This window comes from Gopherus evgoodei, chromosome 12, assembly GCF_007399415.2.
Source record: "Gopherus evgoodei ecotype Sinaloan lineage chromosome 12, rGopEvg1_v1.p, whole genome shotgun sequence".
Lineage (NCBI taxonomy): Eukaryota > Metazoa > Chordata > Testudines > Testudinidae > Gopherus > Gopherus evgoodei.
The window spans coordinates 3560037-3580094 of NC_044333.1; the positions used below are offsets into that span (position 1 = coordinate 3560037).

The window sequence follows — 20058 nt, forward strand, 5'->3', positions numbered from 1 at the left end:
TGGTCCCTCCGCCCGGACGTCGCCCTCTCGATTTTCCAGAGGTGGGGTTGTCCCCGCGTGGACCTCTTCGCGTCCAGGGGGAACAGGAAATGCCAGGCGTTCTGCTCCTTTCAGGGCCGGGAACCCGGGTCTATAGCGGACGCCTTCCTTATTCCGTGGACGACCCACTTGTTCTACGCGTTCCCCCCGTTCCCGCTGGTCCACAGGGTCCTTCTGAAGGTGCGCAGGGACAGGGCCCGCGTGATCATGGTAGCCCCGGCGTGGCCCAGGCAACATTGGTACCCCATGTTGCTGGACCTGGCCATAGCCGACCCAGTTCCCCTGCCCCTTCACCCAGACCTGATCACCCAGGACCACGGAACTCTCTGTCACCCGGACCTCCAGTCGCTGCACCTAGCAGCGTGGCTCCTGCATGGCTGACCAGTTCTGAGTTGCGCTGCTGCACCCCGGTACGTGAGGTACTCTTGGGCAGCAGGAAGTCTTCCACTAGAGCGACGTACTCGGCCAAGTGGAAGTGTTTCTCCTGTTGGTGCGTGGAGAAGGGTCTCCTCCCAATGGAAGTTTCGGTGGCCAATATTTTGGACTATATTTGGTCCCTTAAGCAACAGGGCCTGGCAATATCGTCCCTGCGGGTCCACCTGGCGGCTATCTCCACCTTTCACCTGGGTGGGGATGGCCGCTCCGTTTTCTCTCACCCGACAGTGACTAGATTCCTTAAGGGGCTGGAACGTCTATAGCCTAACGTCTGACCCCCTGCCCCTACCTGGGATCTTAACCTGGTATTGTCTCGGCTCATGGGGCCCCCCTTTGAGCCGTTAGCTACTTGCTCCCTGCTCTATCTTTCCTGGAAGACTGCCTTTTTAGTAGCTATTACCTCAGCTACACGGGTGTCGGAACTCCGGGCTCTCACGGTAGATCCCCCGTATACAGTCTTCCATAAAGATAAGGTGCAGCTGAGACCGCACCCTGCCTTTCTCCCCAAGGTGGTCTCAGCCTTCCACGTCAACCAGGAGATCTTCCTCCCAGTTTTTTTCCCGAAACCTCATTCTTCACGCAGGGAGCAACAACTCCACTCGCTTGATGTCTGTCGGGCTCTCGCGTTTTATGTGGAGAGGACCAAACCGTTCCGCAAATCCCCCCAGCTTTTTGTGTCAGTAGCGGACCGCATTAAGGGGCTTCCCATTTCCTCGCAGAGGTTATCCTCGTGGGTAACGTCCTGTATCAGGACCTGCTATGACTTGGCTCACGTTCCTACGGGCCATGTGACTGCGCACTCTACCAGGGCGCAGGCGTCGTCGCTGGCTTTCCTCGCCCGTGTGCCCATCCAGGAAATCTGTCGGGCAGCGACCTGGTCATCGGTCCACACCTTTGCTTCCCACTACGCCCTGGTCCAGCAGTCCAGAGAGGACGCGGCCTTCGGATCTGCAGTGCTCCATGCCGCTACTTCTCACTCCGACCCCACCGCCTAGGTATGGCTTGGGATTCACCTAACTGGAATGGATGTGAGCAATCACTCGAAGAAGAAAAGATGGTTACTCACCTTTATAACTGTTGTTCTTCGAGATGTGTTGCTCACATCCATTCCACACCCGCCCTCCTTCCCCACTGTCGGAGTAGCCGGCAAGAAGGAACTGAGGAGCGGGTGGGCCGGCAGGGGTATATATCTGGTGCCATGGCGGCGCCACTCTAGGGGGCGACCTGCCGGCCCACTGGAGTTGCTAGTTTCCGACGAACGGCGCGCACACCTAACTGGAATGGATGTGAGCAACACATCTTGAAGAAGAACAGTTACAAAGGTGAGTAACCGTCTTTTTTAATTTCTGCAGCAACAGTTCCGCGCACAGGGTGCTTTCCTGTCCCCCAAGAGCCTCTGCGATTGGCACACGGAGCTTGTCACCATCGTGTGTGTCTGTCTGTCATGTGGCTCCTGCATGTTCTCAGGTGTTACTCGTGGCCCAGTCAGACTTGCTGTCAGTTGTTTGCAGGCTACGATCCTTTCCCCTCACTTCCCCAGGGGAGTGCAGAGATCCCGGCTTGCGGAGACCTTCACTCTACTGTTAGTTCAGCCAAACCTGTCCTTGGCTGAGCTGCGCACTTTTGCAAATGGCCTGTTGGGAAGTGAAATCAAGGCCCTAAAATGAAGAGCAAGACCGTGAAATGCTGAGCCTGGGGGTGCTCTTGCTTCCACGATCTACGGTGAAAGGGTTAAGATGTCTAAGGGCAGAATGACATGGTCCCAGAGCAGGACTGTAACCAGATACTTCCTGTCACCATATGTGCAGCGTGAACAAAACAGCTGGAGAAGCAGTTTTCACCAGCTGCAGCATTGGTGGTTCAGTGGTAGAATTCTCGCCTGCCACGCGGGAGGCCCGGGTTCGATTCCCGGCCAATGCAAGAGCAGGGTGTTTTTTTTCTTAATTAAAATGATTGCCCTGCGCCAACCTAACCCTCTGTCCTAGTCCGTCCTTTCCAGGGGACTGATTAAACAATTAGGAAACCTATTACATCAGATTTCTAGCACCAGGGCAGAGGAGCATTCACATGAAATACTAGAACCTCTGTGAATCACACTGCTTCTAGTGTTGCAATGGTGCTGTGTTCTCACTAGATCACCCCTTACCCCAAGGGAAACCTCTGGCACAGGGCTCTTTAATGGTCCCAGCCCTTCTCTGTTCAGTTGCTGGTGTAGCAGCTTCAGTGTATGTGACTAGCAGTTCCTGGCCCGAGGGGGATCCCTGACACTCAGGGCCTGTCTGCGCTACGGGGACTATGGAAGCACATCTGCAGCTGTACCACCTGAGCACCAGAGATGTTCTCAACATCGATGGTCGGGGTTTTTCCATCAGTGTCACTAATCCACCTCCCCGAGTGGCCCTAGCGAAGTCGCTGGAAGAATTCCTTTGCTCACCTAACTGCATCTACAGCGGGGTCGGGTTGGCCTACATACAGCGCTTGGGGTGTAAATGTTTTACACCCCCGAGTGCCATAGCTAGGTCAATCTAAATGGTGTATAGACCAGGGCTCAGTCCTTAAACGACTGGTGCAGCCTTTTCCTGCAGCTGGGGATTGGTGGCTCAGTACAAAATTCTCGCTTGCCGCAGGGGCCGCCAGCGTTCAATTCATGGCCAGTGCAGGAGCAGCCTTGTGAAATGTATGCCAGTCTATGTGGAGGGGTGTGGGACTGCAGTGTGAAGTGCACAGCCCCACACGGCCCTTCCTCAGCTGAGGTTTTCAACTAGCTTTGCTGCATCAGTTGCTGGTTGACAGGCTGCCAGCCATTGGTATCCATGGGAGAGCAGGTGCTGCTCTCTCCCTCTGTCAGGGTGCTGGTTTAGGCACTGCAGAATCTGCTCTCCAGGGACTCTGAGCTGATCAGGAGCAGCATGAACAGCATTCAGATCACCAGCTTCTTGTACAGAGTCACATCTGGCCAGGGTGGGGAAGGCTCTGACTTGGAGCTGGATTTCATGATGTACCAATATCTCACAGGCTAAGGAATTGTATTACCAGGGTACGGTCCAGGCTCAGCTAGGTGGGTTTCGAAGTGGGGGGAGGGGAGGATGCTGGAACATTGATCAGAAGGGGTGTAGGGAGGAAAATGTTTCCCCTTCACCGCCTATTATTTAATGGCTTAAAAACCAATGTGATATGTGCTGCATCAAGAGCCCTGCAGCCAAAGGCCTTGTTCACCCCCAGACTGGCTACAGTATGAACTTTCCCATCATGCCTGTTTACAGACCTAAAAGGGACCAGTTCTGGGGCTGAGACAGTCAGCCTGCGTGGCATTCAGGCCTTCCCTTGCCTGTCCGTGGAGGGACTGGTCAGTGGCAGACAGGGTGGTGTGGTTTGGGACAGGACGCCCTGCCCTGCCCCATTACTAATTGGACTGAGACCCAACATGTCTGTTCTCAGATGTATCAGTCACTGGATGGGGAAATGACCAGATCATCTCGTTCAGTTCCATGAACTTAATTTTGGGGTCAGGGTTGACGTTCCTTCCTCTGAAGTTAGGAAACCAGTTTGCAAGCCTTGATAGTGCTGGCCGGGTTCTGTTTCTGTAAGGGCTAAAAGGGGAGGAAGGCTGGGTTGAGGTGGATGAGTAATATCTAAATGCTAGGTTGACATGGAGAGCTATAGCTTGAGCTTGTGCTAGTGAAAATATCCTCATGGTCACCTTCCTTCAGCGGAGGGCACCGGGACCACCGGATAGCTCCTGTCTAACATGGGCCCATACATAGTGTAAAGTGCCTTCTGCACAGGGGCAGCTCTAGACATTTCGCCACCCGAAGCATGGCGACATGCCGGGGGGCGCTCTGCCGGTCCCGCGTGCCTGCGGAGGGTCCGCTGGTCCCGTGGCTTCGGTGGACCACTGGAACTGCGGGACCAGCAGACCCTCCGCAGGCATGCCGCCGAAGGCTGCCTGCCTGCCGCCCTCCCGGCTACCGGCAGAGTGCCCCCCATGGTATGCCGCCCCAAGCATGTGTTTGGCGTGCTTGGGCCTGGAGCTGCCCGTTTCTGCAGTGTGGTGATGGACCTGGGGCTGAGCGCTTCCAGTAGCCTAGTGTAGACAGGGCTTGAATACCTGAGTTTGGGTAAAGACCAACTACTGGGCAATGGGTTTTTGTTGGTTGCTTGAATGACCACATTGTACAAATACAATGCAGTGAAGGGGGTGAGTGGACAAGCTGTGCCTGGCGTGTGCTGTATCGGGCCGGGCTATAAGTGTATAAGGGCTTGTCTACATCAGAAAGTTGCAGCGCTGGTGAGGGAGTTACAGCGCTGCAACTTTGAAGGTGTACACATCTGCAGGGCACCACCAGCGCTGCAACTCCCTGTTTGCAGCGCTGGCCGTACTCCCGTTTTGTCTCGGGTGTAGAGGATCCAGCGCTGGTGATCCAGCGCTGGTAATCCAATGTAGACAGTTACCAGCGCTTTTCTTGACCTCCGTGGAAGGAGGAAGCCTCTGGTAATCAAGCTGGTTTCCTTTCCCGGTTTGCTCTCTCGGTCCCGGAGCCACCCAGCAAATCGCAGGGAAGGAGACCTGCTTGCTCGGGGTTCCGGGACTGAGAGAGCAAACCGGGAAAGGAGACCAGCTTCGCCGCGGTTTGCTCTCGCGTTCCCGGAGCCACCCAGCAAACCGCAGGGAAGGAGACCTGCTTGCTCGGGGTTCCGGGACCGAGAGAGCAAACCGGGAACGCCGCGGTTTGCTCTCTCGGTCCCGGAGCCACCCAGCAAACCGCAGGGAAGGAGACCTGCTTGCTCGGGGTTCCGGGACCGAGAGAGCAAACCGGGAAAGGAAACCAGCTTCGCCGCGGTTTGCTCTCTCGGTCCCGGAACCCCGAGCAAGCAGGTCTCCTTCCCTGCGGTTTGCTGGCTGGCTCCGGGACCGAGAGAGCAAACCGCGGCGTTCCCGGTTTGCTCTCTCGGTCCCGGAACCCCGAGCAAGCAGGTCTCCTTCCCTGCGGTTTGCTGGCTGGCTCCGGGACCGAGAGAGCAAACCGCGGCGTTCCCGGTTTGCTCTCTCGGTCCCGGAACCCCGAGCAAGCAGGTCTCCTTCCCTGCGGTTTGCTGGCTGGCTCCGGGACCGAGAGAGCAAACCGCGGCGTTCCCGGTTTGCTCTCTCGGTCCCGGAACCCCGAGCAAGCAGGTCTCCTTCCCTGCGGTTTGCTGGCTGGCTCCGGGACCGAGAGAGCAAACCGCGGCGTTCCCGGTTTGCTCTCTCGGTCCCGGAACCCCGAGCAAGCAGGTCTCCTTCCCTGCGGTTTGCTGGCTGGCTCCGGGACCGAGAGAGCAAACCGCGGCATTCCCGGTTTGCTCTCTCGGTCCCGGAACCCCGAGCAAGCAGGTCTCCTTCCCTGCGGTTTGCTGGCTGGCTCCGGGACCGAGAGAGCAAACCGCGGCGAAGCTGGTTTCCTTTCCCGGTTTGCTCTCTCGTCCCGGAACCCCCCTTGAAGCCGCCCAACAGCGCTGCAGTGTGGCCACATCTAACACCACTTGCAGCGCTGGTTGCTGTAAGTGTGGCCACTCTGCAGCGCTGGCCCTATACAGCTGTACTAATACAGCTGTAACAACCAGCGCTGCAAAATTTTAGATGTAGACATGGCCTAAGTGAGTCTCTTTCTCTGTGTTGCTCTAGTCGCACACCTAGAGCGCAGCACCGAGGACGAGTGTGAACTTCAAACACCTGCTCCGTCATTTTATGCCTAATGGCTGTTGAAGGGAGCGGTGGGAGGAGCAGCCGCATTAGGCCATGCACAGGATTCCCCACCTGTGTGTGCGAGAGGCAGCGCTGTACGCGCAGAGCAGGAGAGCCAGGACTCCTGAGTTCTCTTCCTGACGGATGTGCTGCCTGGCTTCAGGACTGAGCGTCTCTGCACTTCACTTTCCCATCTGTAAAACGGGGCCAATGGTGCCCGCCTGCAACGTGAGTTTGTCCGTGTTTGCCAGGTGCTTTGGGCTCCCCGGGCAGAGCGGCTGGGGCTGGGCAGAGCGATGGCAGTGGGATTGCCCGGTGATGAGGGCAGCGGGGGCTGGCGGGGCAGGGCCCTACTGCTGATCAGCTGCCCGCAACATCCCCGTTCCCCGGCCTCTCTCCCTCGGGCGGGGCCGGGCTCGAGGCACCCCGCGGGGCGGGGGCGGGGGCGGGGCCGGGCTCGAGGCACCCCGCGGCGGGGCGGGGCCGGGGGCGGGGCCGGGCTCGAGTCACCCCGCGGCGGGGCGGGGCCGCGAGGGAACGAACGGCCGGCAGGAACGTGCCACTACGGACCGCGGGGGGCGCGTCTAGCGAGCGGAGCCGGATCGAACTACCCCACTAGCCCGGGAACCCGCCCGCGGCCATGTGGGCGGGGCCAAGCTCCGCGGGGGGGGCGCGCGGGCGCGGCCTCGGCCGGAAGAGGCGGGGCGGGGTCTCGGTGTCATGTGCCCGAGCTAACATGGCTGCCGCCCTGTAGCGCCGTAGCCCACCCCGAGACCCGCGCGGGGCCTGTGCCGCCTCCTCCTGCTCCCCGGAGCCCCCGGCGCGGGGCTGTGGCCGGGACCATGAACCCGGAGAAGGATTTCTCGCCCCTGGCGCCCAGCGTGGTGCGGGCCCTGAACGACAAACTCTACGAGAAGCGGAAGGTGGCGGCGCTGGAGATCGAGAAGTGAGCGCCGGGGGCTGGGGCTGGGGCCGGGGCCGGGCTGAGCCTGGGGGCTGGGGCTGGGGCCGGGGCCGGGCTGAGCCGGGGGGCTGAGCCGGGGGGCTGGGGGCGGGCTGAGCCGGGGGGCTGGGGCCGGGCTGAGCCGGGGGGCTGGGGCTGGGGCCGGGCTGAGCCGCAGCCGGCGCGGGGGCCGGCCTGTGGCAGAGCAGCGCCAGGCACGGGGGCGGGGCTGTAATCTTCGGAGCGCCCGGGGGCGGCCGCAGCAGGAGCGCGGGGCTCACACGAGCTGGCGCTCAAGGGGCCGGTGTCCCTAAAGTCCGGGACAGAGTTTAAGGCCGGTTCTCAGACTTCATTGCCCCTCAACCCCCTTCCGGCAACAAAAATTAGTTCATGTCTTCAGGAGCGAGGGGGCGGGACACCGAACCCCCAGTGCTTGGGATGCAGGGCCCGAAGCCGAAGCCCGAGGGCCTCAGTCCTGGGATGTGTGTAACCTGAGCCCTGCCACCCTGGGCTGAAGGTGATGCCCCAGGCCCTAGCAAGTCTAGCGCGCACCCTGGCAAACTCTTTAAAACTGTGTTGTGACCCACTTGGGGGTCGTGATCCACAGTTTGAGAACCACTCAGTTAAAGGACAGAGCTGTGTAAAACCTGATCCAGAAATTCCTTTGTCTTTCATAACAGTGCAGTATGTTCAGTATCCCTCTGAAACTGTGATTCTAAACACAAAAGCATTTCCAGTGTGGGAGCTTGACGCTAATGAAACAGTGATGCTCAAGTTTCACTGTCAGGACATGGGTAGAGTGCTCAAAGTAGAGCATCAGCTGTGAAAAATCAGTTCCATTATTACATAATTGGAGATTCAAAACCATAAAACCTCTCGTGATGCAATAAAGAATTTATTGCTCTGTTTGTTGTTAAATTGCTCATCAGTGTAAGGTGCTGTGCAATGGAAACCAGAGGACATTTTTGCTGCTTGCCTGGAGATGGAAACTTGTCTTGCTCTTTAAGTATTGATGTGTTCCTTTTCCATGGAGCACATTTGACAGGGAATTAAACTTCAGGGTATTGGGGTGTGTGTTATAGACATTGCTTACCGGTTTTTGGCTGAGATCTTATAGGATGGTAAAATGTTAACGTGCAGATGGTTACTTTAGTTCTGATTTTGTCTGGTCTTCTTTCCTTCTCTGCCCACTCTACTTACTCCAGCATAAGCTTTCTTAGTGCTCTCACATTTGCCTTCACTCCCCACCCTAAAGGCAGCATCATACCCTTTTCACTCATTTTCTCAGTCCTTCCAAGCAGTCACAATGTGTGTGGGATTTGATATCCCAGGCCTAGGTAATAATCTTCCAAAGACTTCTTTACAGTAGCACGCTTTGTAAGCGATGGTCAGTGGTGAACTGCAGCTATGAAGCCTTTGTACTACAGAGGCAGCCAGCGCGGGCTGTGCTGAGCATTGGTCAATAGCAAGTGTCTAGCAGCAACGCTGAAGAGAGCTCAGAAACCACTTCACTGGGTTGTCAGGACCGAGCATGTTTAAGGACAGAAGGAGGCTCAAAGCTGTGTCTTACTCCTGGGGGAATGCTGCACCACTGTGCCATGCAGAACAGTGAACAGTGCACAGTTGCATCCGTGCAAGCTGTAAGTCTCTAGTGTAACCATACTTAAGTTTAAGGTGTTTTTTTCTTTTCTTTTTTGTGCTACTTTATTCTGATTAAAGAAGGCCCTGCAAGGTTTGCAATCCTCATCACCACCACCCCCAAAAATATTTTGCTTGATTTTTTTTTTTTGCATTAGAAATTAATGTCTTTTCTGCCACAAGGCACTATCCTGAAAAGTAGTGAAACTGGCATCTCAAGTGTCGAGTAAAAGGTGAACCGAGAGGATGGGATTCTTAGATTGCTTACTTCAAACTGTTTTGTCAGGAATACTTATTTAACTGACAGGAAACCTTTAGGACTCTGCTAAAGATTGAACAGCTCTGCCCCTTCAAATAAAAGCTCTCAATAAATCGGGGGGGACCCCAAAAAAATTCCACCAGCACAACAGGGACAGGCCAGCTAATGGCTATTAACAGGCTTGGCAGAAATCAAATTTTTTTTTATAATTTTGAGAGGTCTGTTTATTTTTAGGCATTTTTCCATTTAAATTTATTTAAATTGTCATAGTTGTGGGAAATTATGGGGGATCAGAAAGTGGGGAGGGGCAGACAATAATTATTTAATGAGGAGACATTAAGATTGCAAAAGTTAAAGCTTTATAACCAATAAATCACAAACTTTCATAGATTCTCAGACCAGAAGGGACCACTGTGATCACCTAGCCTAACCTTCTGTATAGCACAGGCCAGTAAATTTCTCCAAAACATGCCCTAGGCATCACCTTTTAGAGAAACGTCTAATCTAGGTTTAAAATGGTCAGTGATGGAGAATCCACCATGACCCCTGCTACATTGTTCCAATGGTTAATTACTCTCAGGATTAAACGTTTACGCCTTGTTTCCTTCCTGAATTTGTCTAGCTTCAGCTTGCAGCCATTGGATCGTGTTAGCTCTTTCCCTGCTAGATTGCAGAGCCCATCATTGAATATTTGTTCCTTATTTAGGTACTTTTAGGCTGTAATCAAGTCACCCAGGAGCCTTCTGTTTGCTAAGATAAATAGATCAAACTCCTTGAGTCTATCACTATAAGATTTGTTTTCTAACCCTTTAATCCTTTTGGCTCTTCACTGAACCCTCTCCAATTTGTTAACGTCCTTCTTGAGTTGTGGGCACCAGAACTGGACACCGTATTCTAGCAGTGGGCGCACCAGAGGTTAAAATAACCTCTCTACTTCTAGTTGAAATTCCCCTGTTTATGTATCATAAGATTGACCATACTGGATTAGACCAGCGATCCATCTAGCCCACTACCCTGTTGTCTGGTACTGGTCACTGTCAGAAACTTCAGAGGGAATGACGAGAACAGGGCAATTTTGTGTGATCCATCCCCTGTCCTGCAGTCCCAGCTTCTGGATGTTTAGGGACACTGAGTGTGTGGACTTGCATCCCTGAGCGTTAAAACACTGGCCAGGGCAGTCAGGGATTCTGTGACTTCACCGGACCCCTGTGATTTCTTCAGCTTCAGCTCTTAGCAGCTGGGAGTGGAGCTGTATCCTCTCTCCCCTTGGTAGCAGGGCTCAGGCTGTCAGTCTTTCTGCCCCACCCCCGGGGGGGCCTCCAGTTGTCATTCCTTATCCCACTCTCCCAGCCCTGCCACCTGGTTATTTCTCGTAAAGTCACAGACAGTCCATGGGCTCCTGTGAATTGTTGTTTATTGCCTGTGACCTGTCTATGACTATTACTAAAAATTGCCGTGACAAAAACTTTAAGCTTACTGGTCATGTTGGCTAATAGCCATTGATGGACCCATATTCCATGAATTCATGTAGTTCTTTTTTGAACCCAGCTGTACTTTTGACGGGTTCCATAGCTTGACTGCATTGTGTGAGGAAGTACACCTCTACCCCACTATAATGCAGTCATAGGGAGCCAAAAATCCCTACCGCATTATAGCTGAAACCCCATTATATCGGGGTAGCGGTAGCAGGACTCCAGCGGGATTTAAAGGGAGCCCCGCTGCTGCCACGCTATATACAAACCCATGTTATATCGGATTGCGTTATAGTGGGGTAGGGATGTACTTACCTTGGCTTGTTTTAAACCTGCTGCTTATCAATTTCATTGGGTGACCTCTAATTCATGTGTTATATAAAGGGATAAATAACACTTCCCTATTCACTTGCTCCTCCAAGTCATGATTTTATAGACCTCTGTCCTATTCTCCCCACCTCCCCTAGTTATCTCTCTTCTAAACTGAACAGTCCCAGTCTATTTAATCTCCCTTCATGGAAGCTGTTCCACACCCCGAATGAATTTCATAGCCCTTCTCTGCACCTTTTCCAATTTTAATACATCTTGTTTGAGATGAGGAAAACAGAATTGCATGCAGTATCTAACATATGGGTGGATCATGGATTTATTTAGCGGCATTACGATATTTTCCCTCCTCTACTGATTGTTGGGGACAGTTCCTCAGATTTATCACCTAAAAAGAATGGCTCAAGTGTGGGGATCTCTCCTATGTCCTCTGCTCGCAACAGCTTCATTTTCCTTGAGTGCTCCTGTAGCACCGTGGTTGTCCAGTGGCCTCATTCGCTGTTTGGCAGCCTTCCTTCTTCTGAACTACTTACAAAAACTAACAGCAAGGTGTGGGGGGGGGTTCCCTTAGCTAGTTGCTCTTCAAATTCTTTTTTGGCCTGCCTAATTATACGTTTACACTTGACTTGCCAGAGTTTATGCTCCTTTCTGTTTTCCTCAGGAGGACATGACTGTGACTGGTTGTCAGCCCTGGGCTGCAATCTGGGACTGGGATACCGCTGAGGCCCCAGCTTGGGCTCCCTCTCACACTGCACTGCTGTCACAAGCGGCAAAGTCCTCCAGTCTACACACTCACCAGCATACATATAGGCAGGGACACACCCAGCTGGAGCTGCATCCGGGCTCTCTGACTAGCTCCTGCATACAAAGGCTACAACTAAGGCAACTCTCAGCTCCACAAGTGTGCACCCCCTCTGGAGGATAAACCTAAAATTATACTGTCTTGTGCTGCACAGGGAAGTGTATGTCGTAAGCTCCTAAAATTTGCCCCCTCCCTCAATGTAGGGAGGAATTTTTCAACAGCGTCTTGCCCCTGAGCCGAGATTCCCATACACTTCACTCCAACTCACTGGTTTAGATAAAGCAAAAGCAAGTTTATTAACTAAAGAGAGATTTTAAGTGCTTACCTAGCAAATAAACAAAAAATGCAAACAGGCTTAATATACTAAATAGATTGGATATGAATAGCAGATTCTCAACCTAAGAGATGATACAAGCAGGCTACAAATTCTTAAGGGGCAAGCTGTGCTTGCTTTAAGCTTAGAATCCCCAGGTGCTTCATTCACAGGCTAGAAATCCCTTTAGCCTGGGTCCAGAACTCCTCCCAGTTCAGTCTTTGTTCCTCAGGTGTTTCCCGGAGTCTTCTTGTGTGGGGAGTAGAACCACAAATGATGTCACTCCCTGCCTGATATAGCATGTGGTGGGAACCCTTTGTTTCCACGCTTGGTTCCAAGACTATTCTGGGGGGTGGGGGTGGGGAATACTGACATCCCAAGATGGAGTCTAGAGATGTAGTCTCATCACATGTCCTTGTAGAGTCCTAACAGCCATTACTTGGAGGCTGTCTGTAGCATTCACAGGAAGGCTCATCAGGTGGGAGATGATCTTCTCCTATGGCATATTATGTTTTCCTCATGGTCCATTGCCCTGAATAGGCCCTTCCCCGTCCACTCTCTAGGCTGAAAGCATCTTGTCTAGTGGGCGTTACCCAGGTGTAACTACATTTGAAATACAGTTATGAAGTCAAAGTTCATAACTTCCGACACACAAATGATACATGCATACAAATTAGATAATCATATTAGACAGTTCATAACTTTTCCAATGACGCCTCCCATGACTTATCTTGCACAAAATACATCATCATTATGCCATACTCCTAATAATATCATTGTGAAGACTATGGGGTGCAATGTCACAATGATTTCCAATTCTTACAGGATGGCTTTTTTCCTCTAACCGTATTTTTACTTTGTTTAGCCATTGTAGCTTTTTTTTTTTTTTTTTTTTTGTCCTTATGGTTTTTTTGTTTTTTGTTTTGGTGAGAGGAGGGGTATATATTTAGTTTGAGCCTTTATTATGGTGTTTTTAAATAGTCTCTCAGCAGCTTGCAGACATTTCACCCTTGACTGTTCCTTTTAGCATCTATTTAACTAGCTGCTTCATTTTTGTGTGGTTCCCCTTTCAGAAGGTAATGTTACTATAGTGGGTTTATTTGGCATTTCCCCCCCTGCTAGAATGTTAAGTTTACTTTGTGGTTGCTATTGCTGAGTGGGTCAGCTATATTGACCTCTTAGCTCAGATCCTGTGTTTACTCTTAGGACTAAATGGAGAATCGCCTCAGCCCTTCTGGGTTCCAGGACAAGTTGCTCTTAGAAGCAATCTGACTTTAATAGCTTCTGTTTAACATTCTCCAGAGATACTAGTGGAATGGAAAGAGTATTTTCATCACTGCATCGTTTCTTTTTTTCCCCAAATATAGAAAAGAAATACTGAACACTTCTACCTTTTTTGCATTATTATTGATAATTCCACCATTTCTGTCTAGTAATGGACCAATACCATTGTCAGGATTCTTTGTCTTCCTAATATATTTAAAGAACTCCTTTTATTCTCTAACTCTGCTCACCAGAGCTTTTCCTTATGTTCCTTTTCTTCCCTTATCAATTTTCTACAGTTCCTAAATTGATTTACATTCATTACTATCAACTTCTTCTTTCCTGCATCTGATATATATTATGTATACTGCTGCCTTCACTTGCCCTCAGATCCCAGTTGATTTTTAACCAGCACAGCCTTGTTCTTCCATGCAGTAAGGTGTTCTTCAAAGATCTCCAGTGATCAGTTACATTTTTCTGATTAAATTCTTCCTCCCTGGTTATTTGTTCCATAATTGTGTTCAGCTCTTTCAAAGCCATATGTCAAAATTTTGGCCTTAAATCAAACTCCAAGAAGTTCTCAAGCAATATTTTTCTTAGTTTGCCTATCTGTAAACTTTGGTGGTTGTTGGAAATATTTTTTTTGTTGGTTTGTACATATACACATCGATAAAAATCAAATCCTTCCAAGCCTGGCTACAAACAAGCTCTGGGATCAAGGATCTAATGTGCTGTGAGAGGAGCATGAAAAAGTGAGTATAGAGAATGTAGGCCATGGAAAATGATGCTTGGTAATGCTACCACTCCCCCTGCTTGTTATGACACTTATCCTTCTAAGCAGCTGACTTGATTAGTGAAAGAAACTCCCCTAGGCCTGGTCTACACTAAGGGGCGGGGGCAATGTAAGATACACAACTTCAGCTACGTGAATAGCGCAGCTGAAATCGAAGTATCTTATTTCCACTTACCTCCCCTCCTCACGGTGCGGGACCGATGGCTGCGGCTCCCCTTGTTGACTCCGCTACTGCCACTCGCTCTGGTGGAGTTCCAGAGTCGACAGGAGCGCGTTTGGGGATCGATATATCATGTCTAGATGAGACGCAATATATCGATCCCCGATAAACCAATCGCTACCCACTGATCTGGCAGGTAGTGTAGACATACCCCTTGTTTCTCAAATAGGAAATGCAGACTTCATGCTGGGTGTAGGCTGCAAACATGAAGCTTGTGTCTGAAAGCTGTCTTTTCCCCAAGGCCATGTCTGTTGAGTGGCTGAGAAATCTTTATGGTCCCATCTTTTGAGAGGATGGATTGCACATTTTGCTTAGTCTCGGTTAAAATCTTCATTACTTACGGTAGCTCTCTGACTGCAGCCAAACTCCAGGCCCTGTCCTATAGTTCTGCTTTTCTGCTGTCTACTGAATATCCCCTACGAGAATTGCTTATTGAAGGTAATCTATGACAAGATACTGGGAGATAATGCTTCCAGCTTCTTGTTTACAATGTCACCTGAAAGCGAGAACAGGTGTTCGCGTGGCACTGTTGTAGCCAGCGTCGCAAGATATTTACTTGCCAGACACGTTAAATATTCATGCCGGATTCATTAAAGATTCATATGTCCCTTCATGCTTCAACCACCATTCCAAAGGACATGCATACATGCTAATGAGGGGTTCTGCTCGATAACGATCCAAAGCAGTGCAGACCGACGCATGTTTACTTTCATCATCTGAGTCGGATGCCACCAGCAGAAGGCTGATTTTCTTTTTTTTGGTGGTTCGGGTTCTGTGGTTTCCGCATCGATGTGTTGCTTTTTAAGACTTCTGAAAGCATTCTCCACCCATCATCACTCTCAGATTTTGGACAACACTTCAGATTCTTAAACCTGGGGACAAGTGCTGTAGCTCTCTTTAGAAATCTCACATTGGTACCACTTTTGCGTTTTGTCAAATCTGCAGTGAAAGTGTTCTTAAAATGACCAACATGTGCTGGGTCATCATCTGAGACTGCTATAACATGAAATATATGGCAGAATGCAGATAAACAGAGCAGGAGACATACTATTCTCCCCCCAAGAAGTAAAGTCACAAATTTAATTAATGCATTATTTTTTTAATGAGCATCATCAACATGGAAGCATGTCCTCTGGAAAGGTGGCCGAAGCATAAAGGGGCATATGAATGTTTAGTAATCAAGTGTAGTATCTGGCACGTAATGCTTGCAATGCTGGCTACAAAAGTGCCCTGCGAATGCCAGTTCTCACGTTCAGGTGATATTGTAACTAAGAAGCTGGCGATATTCTCCCAGAAATGTAAACAAACTTAGTCTGTGATTGGCTGAACCAGAAGTAGGACTGAGTGGACTTGTAGGCTCTAAAGTTTTTACATTGTTTTTTGAGTGCAGTTACATAAGAGTGAAACTTAGAAATGTAGATTTTTTTCACAGTAAAGAGATTGCATTATTGTACTTGTATGAGGTGAATTGAAAAATACTCTCGTTTTATCATTTTTACAGTACAAATATTTGTAATAAAAATAATAAAGTGAGCACTGTCCACTTTGTATTCTGTGTTGTATTTGTAATCAATATATTTGAAAAGTAGAAAAACACCCAAAATATTTAAATAAATGATATTCTATTATTGTTTAACAGTGCAATTAATTGTGAAGCTTTAAATTCATCCAAAATACGCTAGGCTGAAGCTGATCTGTAATCTGGAACCCTCAAGCATGGTTGGGAGACCCCTGTCTGGTGGGTATTGCAGCAAGGCGGAGGTTCGTGTTGATATCACACTTTTGTGTTGCTGCTAATGGGTTGTTTGTCCACCTCTTTCATCTCTCTCTCTGGCTAGTAGATTTAATACGGTGGTCAGTACAGTAGAACCTCAGTTACAAACACCTCAGAGGTGGTTCGTGACTCTGAAATGTTCGTTACTCTGAAGAAAACATTACGGTTGTTCTTTCAAAAGTTTCCAACTGAACATTGACTTACAGCTCTGAAACTTTACTGTGTTGAAGAAAAATGCCTCTTTCTCCTTTTTTAGTAGTTTACGTTTAACACAGTACTAGATTTTTGGTTTTTTGTTGTTTCTGCTGCTGCCTGATTGGATACTTCCAGTTCCAAATGAGGTGTGTGGTTGACTGGTCAGTTTGTAATCTGGTGTTCGTAACTCTGAGGTTCTTCTGTAGTTGTCAAACTCTGGATAAGGGAAAAGACACTTTGGGCTTGTCTACATGGGGAAACCCAGAAAAGTTAAGGGAAACTAAGTAGAATTGTGAAGTTAGTGTGTATGAAGCCCCTGTGTGGATGCTCTCATTCAGGAGGAAAGTGGCCTTCTTTCAAAGGGGGCATGTCTGCGGAGGGTCCGCTGGTCCCACGGCTTTGGCGGACCTCCCGCAGCCTGCCTGCCGTGCTTGGGGCGGCAAAATGCCTAGAGCTGCCTCTGGGTACAGCACGACAGTGACACAGCTGCGGTGCAAACATACCTAACTTAAAACTGAGGGAGAACATCCACACAGAGTCTTAGTGCACTTAATTTGCCTTAACTATCCCAAGACTCCCCCTATAGAAAAGCTTTTAGATCTTCCGCCTGCCCCCTTAAATTCTTTCTGGTTATTAGATCCAAATGGAAAAACACTTACTCTGGCTTGGTGGTCTCATGCTGCTTGAGCTACAAACAGCCCTCTCCCTCGTTAGAGATGTAGTTACTGCATTACCCTGCAGAATGGGAAGCTTTTGATTTAAAAAGGCAATTTCTAAGCAGAATTCCTCATTTAGACCCTGTGGGAAGCTCTTCTCTTCTCTTCGTGTGAGTGTCCAGGGTGTCCCTGAATGGAAAGAGGGCAGCTGCTTTCATTGAAACCAGTGCAGGAGACCAGAGCTAATGTTAATCCTGCTCAAAACAAACCAAATGCATGACCCTATTAGGTAACTCTTCTTCTGGGCTCACAGAATGTTCAGCAGCAACTTACCAGTGCTTTGTGCATTCACAGAGCAGCTGCATACGGTAAAGCATCACTTTTGGGCTTGGGGAAACAAGCACTGCTTGGTGGGATCTCATAGACCAGTGAGTACAGAACTTGTGGATGCGTAAAGCAACCTCCATAGAGCTGTGTGCTGAGCTGGCCCCCGACCTGTGGCGCAAGGACACCAGACTGAGAGCAGCCCTTCCCATAGAGAAGCTTGTTGCAATCGTTGTGTGGAAGCTGGTGAATCCAGACTACTACCAGTCAGTCACAAATCAATTTGGAGTAGGAAAGTCCACTGTTGGGGCATTATTACTCCAAGCGTGCAGGGCAATAAATCTCATCCTGCTGTGGAGGACCATGGCCCTGGGAAATGTGCATAAAATAGTGATGGCTTTGCAGAGATTGCACACACGTTCCAATTTTAGCGCCAGACCGCCTTGCCTCTGAATACATCGATAGGAAGAGATACTTCTCCATGGTGTTGCAGGCGCTTGTGGATCACCAGGGGCATTTCACGGACACCAGTGCAGGCTGCTCTGGAAAGGTGCATGACTCATGCATCTTCAGGAACAGTGGCCTGTACAGAAAGCTGCCAGTGGGGACTTTCTTTCCAGACCACAAGATCACAGTGGGAGATATGGAAATGCCCATAGTAATCGCATGAAACCTGGCTTACCCCTTGCAGCCCTGGCTCATGAAACTTTACACAGGGCACCTGGACAGCAGCAGGAAGCGTTTTAACTACAGGCTGAGCAGGTGCCGCATGGTAGTCGAATGTGCCTTTGGCTGTTTGAAAGTTTGCTGGAGGTGTCTGAGTGGCAGGCTAGACCTTACCGAGGATAATATTCCCGTGGTCATAGCCGCGTGCTGCACGTCGCATAATCTGTGTGAATCTAAGGGTGAAATGTTGGCTGAGGTGTGGAGCACTGAGGCAGAGTGCTTGGCTGCACAGTTTGCACACCCAGATGCTAGGGCTGTCAGAGGAGCCCAGAGGGCTGCTATGAACATCAGAGAGGCTTTGAGGAACCACTTGGACAAGAAGGGGCAGTTACATGTCTGCTTCGGAGTTGCTTCCCTGGTGCATCCATGTACAATTTTGGGGCCCAAGATCCATGCAACACAACGCTTTAGGAACCTGTTCCCGAGAGTGAATTGATTGCTATACGCTTTTGTAGAACGCGGAATAAAAACGCTATACTATTAAATACCTTAACCTTTATTTATTGTTAAAAAGGGTAAAACCTCGCCTGTGTGTGTAGCTCCATCTATCATTGTTCAAGCTGTGAGAGGGGGTGGAGTGATGGGGCAACTCAGGAGTGCTGTGAAGTGAAAAGGACTGTGTGAGCGTGGAGGGGGGTGGGATTGGCAAAGAATTGTGCTTCTGCTGCAGAGGCACTTGAACTCAGATCTACTCAGTCTGCAGCTGTCTCAGACTTGAGCATCTCTGTCTGATCCTTCATAATTTTTATCATCCACTCTGCCGCTTGCCTAGCAAAAGCAGCATTCTCTTTTGTCCTGCCTTTCGGCTTCCCAGCACTTTCCATTGCCGGGTCTCTCTCTCATCACACTGTAACCTTGCAGAACATGTCGTCTTTGCTGCACTAGGGTTTTTTCTTGTCTGCCGTATCTGGTGCGTGGTGTGTTTTTTCAAGGTCTGTGCTGAACAGAAGAGGGCGTGTTACATTCCAGCAAACGATTGAAACCTTTTAGTATAAAGGGCATTTCTCTCTGAGACTCTAGGTAGGCACACAGCTCCGTGAGCACCCCAGTCATGGTGAGTTTCGGGAGTAGGGGGAAGGTGGTTGTGTGTACGGACAAAAAGGTCTTGGCTTGCAGGGCACCTTAGCAGGGATCTCATTCTAAAATTATCTCACACTTTTTCACAGGCCAGCCTGCTGGCTGATATCTCGCTGCTGACAGTGACCAGAGAAACCAGGGCTCAGCTGCTAAATGCTGGCGGCTTTCAGCCCAGTCTATATGCAGCTCAGCTATGTGCTGCTTTGGTCCCAGCTCCAGTGGTTGCTGAATGGCATGGGACAGTTTCCTACAATGGAGGAACTAACAAGGCTGCAATCCCTTGGAATCTGAGGCAGGGGATTAACAATTACCTCTTGGAAACTTTCGAGAGCCTCTCTCTGGAGGATTCCCTGCAGGTCTCGATGTCCATTGACACCTTGCTTGGCCGTGCAGATTAGCTACACGCGGCAATGTCCAGCTCACAGAAAACACTACCTGCCTCCCACTTTTTGATTCCCTACACAAGCCACAGCAACTTACCCGCCTTCTCATCTGCTTCCTGCTCCCTGTTGAGCATGTCTGGAGTGGAGAAAAGTTCCTGGCTGCCTGCCCCACTGGGAGCTCCACATCCTCTTCTAGCTTCACTTCTTCATCCACAATTTCAGCCTCCAGGTTACCCACTCTTTCTGCTGTATGCAAAGTATCCACGGGGCAATCGGCGATGGAGGTGGGGTCACCACTGAGGATAGCATTCAGCTCCTTATAAAAGCGGCAAGTCTTAGGTGCACTGCTGGAGCGATGGTTTGCCTCCTGCGCCTTGTGGCCTCGCCTTGCCTCCTGCGCAGTGCACTGCTGCGTGTCCCGATCGTAGCCCTTTCCTCAGAAGCCCCGAGAAATTTGCCCATATGTGTTCCGATTCCTATGGGTCATTCACAGCTGCGACTGAACAGACTCCTCTCCCCATATACTGATCAGATCCAACAGCTCAGCGGTGGTCCAGGCAGGAGCGCGTTTGGTGCAATACCCAGCCATGCTCCCCTGGGAAACTCCTCTGGGAAGCCAGCAAGCAGGAATGAGATTTAAAAATCTCAGGGCTTGCAAGAAGGTGGGGCGGGTTGGCTGCAGGGCAGCGGAGTTCAA

The 20058-nt window shown here is 50.3% G+C and overlaps 1 protein-coding gene and 1 non-coding gene across 6 annotated transcripts in view; both read left to right on the plus strand.

The window, feature by feature from the left end:
• Window positions 1–2323: 2323 nt before the first annotated feature.
• TRNAG-GCC lies at window positions 2324–2394 on the plus strand. The gene has a single exon. It is a non-coding gene; the product is annotated as a tRNA-Gly (tRNA).
• Window positions 2395–6927: 4533 nt separating this feature from the next.
• Window positions 6928–20058, plus strand: part of VAC14 (VAC14 component of PIKFYVE complex) — a 201905-nt gene continuing 188774 nt past the window's right edge. For 3 of the 5 annotated variants that reach the window (XR_004002856.1, XR_004002857.1, XM_030582196.1), the window contains exon 1: window positions 6928–7142. Coding sequence is in view for 1 of the 5 variants with exons in the window: in XM_030582196.1 (XP_030438056.1) it covers window positions 7039–7142 (104 nt within the window). In the remaining 4 variants the exon portion in view is untranslated. Of the gene's footprint in view, window positions 7143–19353; window positions 19591–20058 lie in introns of those variants that run through there. The other 2 variants (XM_030582198.1, XM_030582199.1) reach the window with 2 other exon arrangements.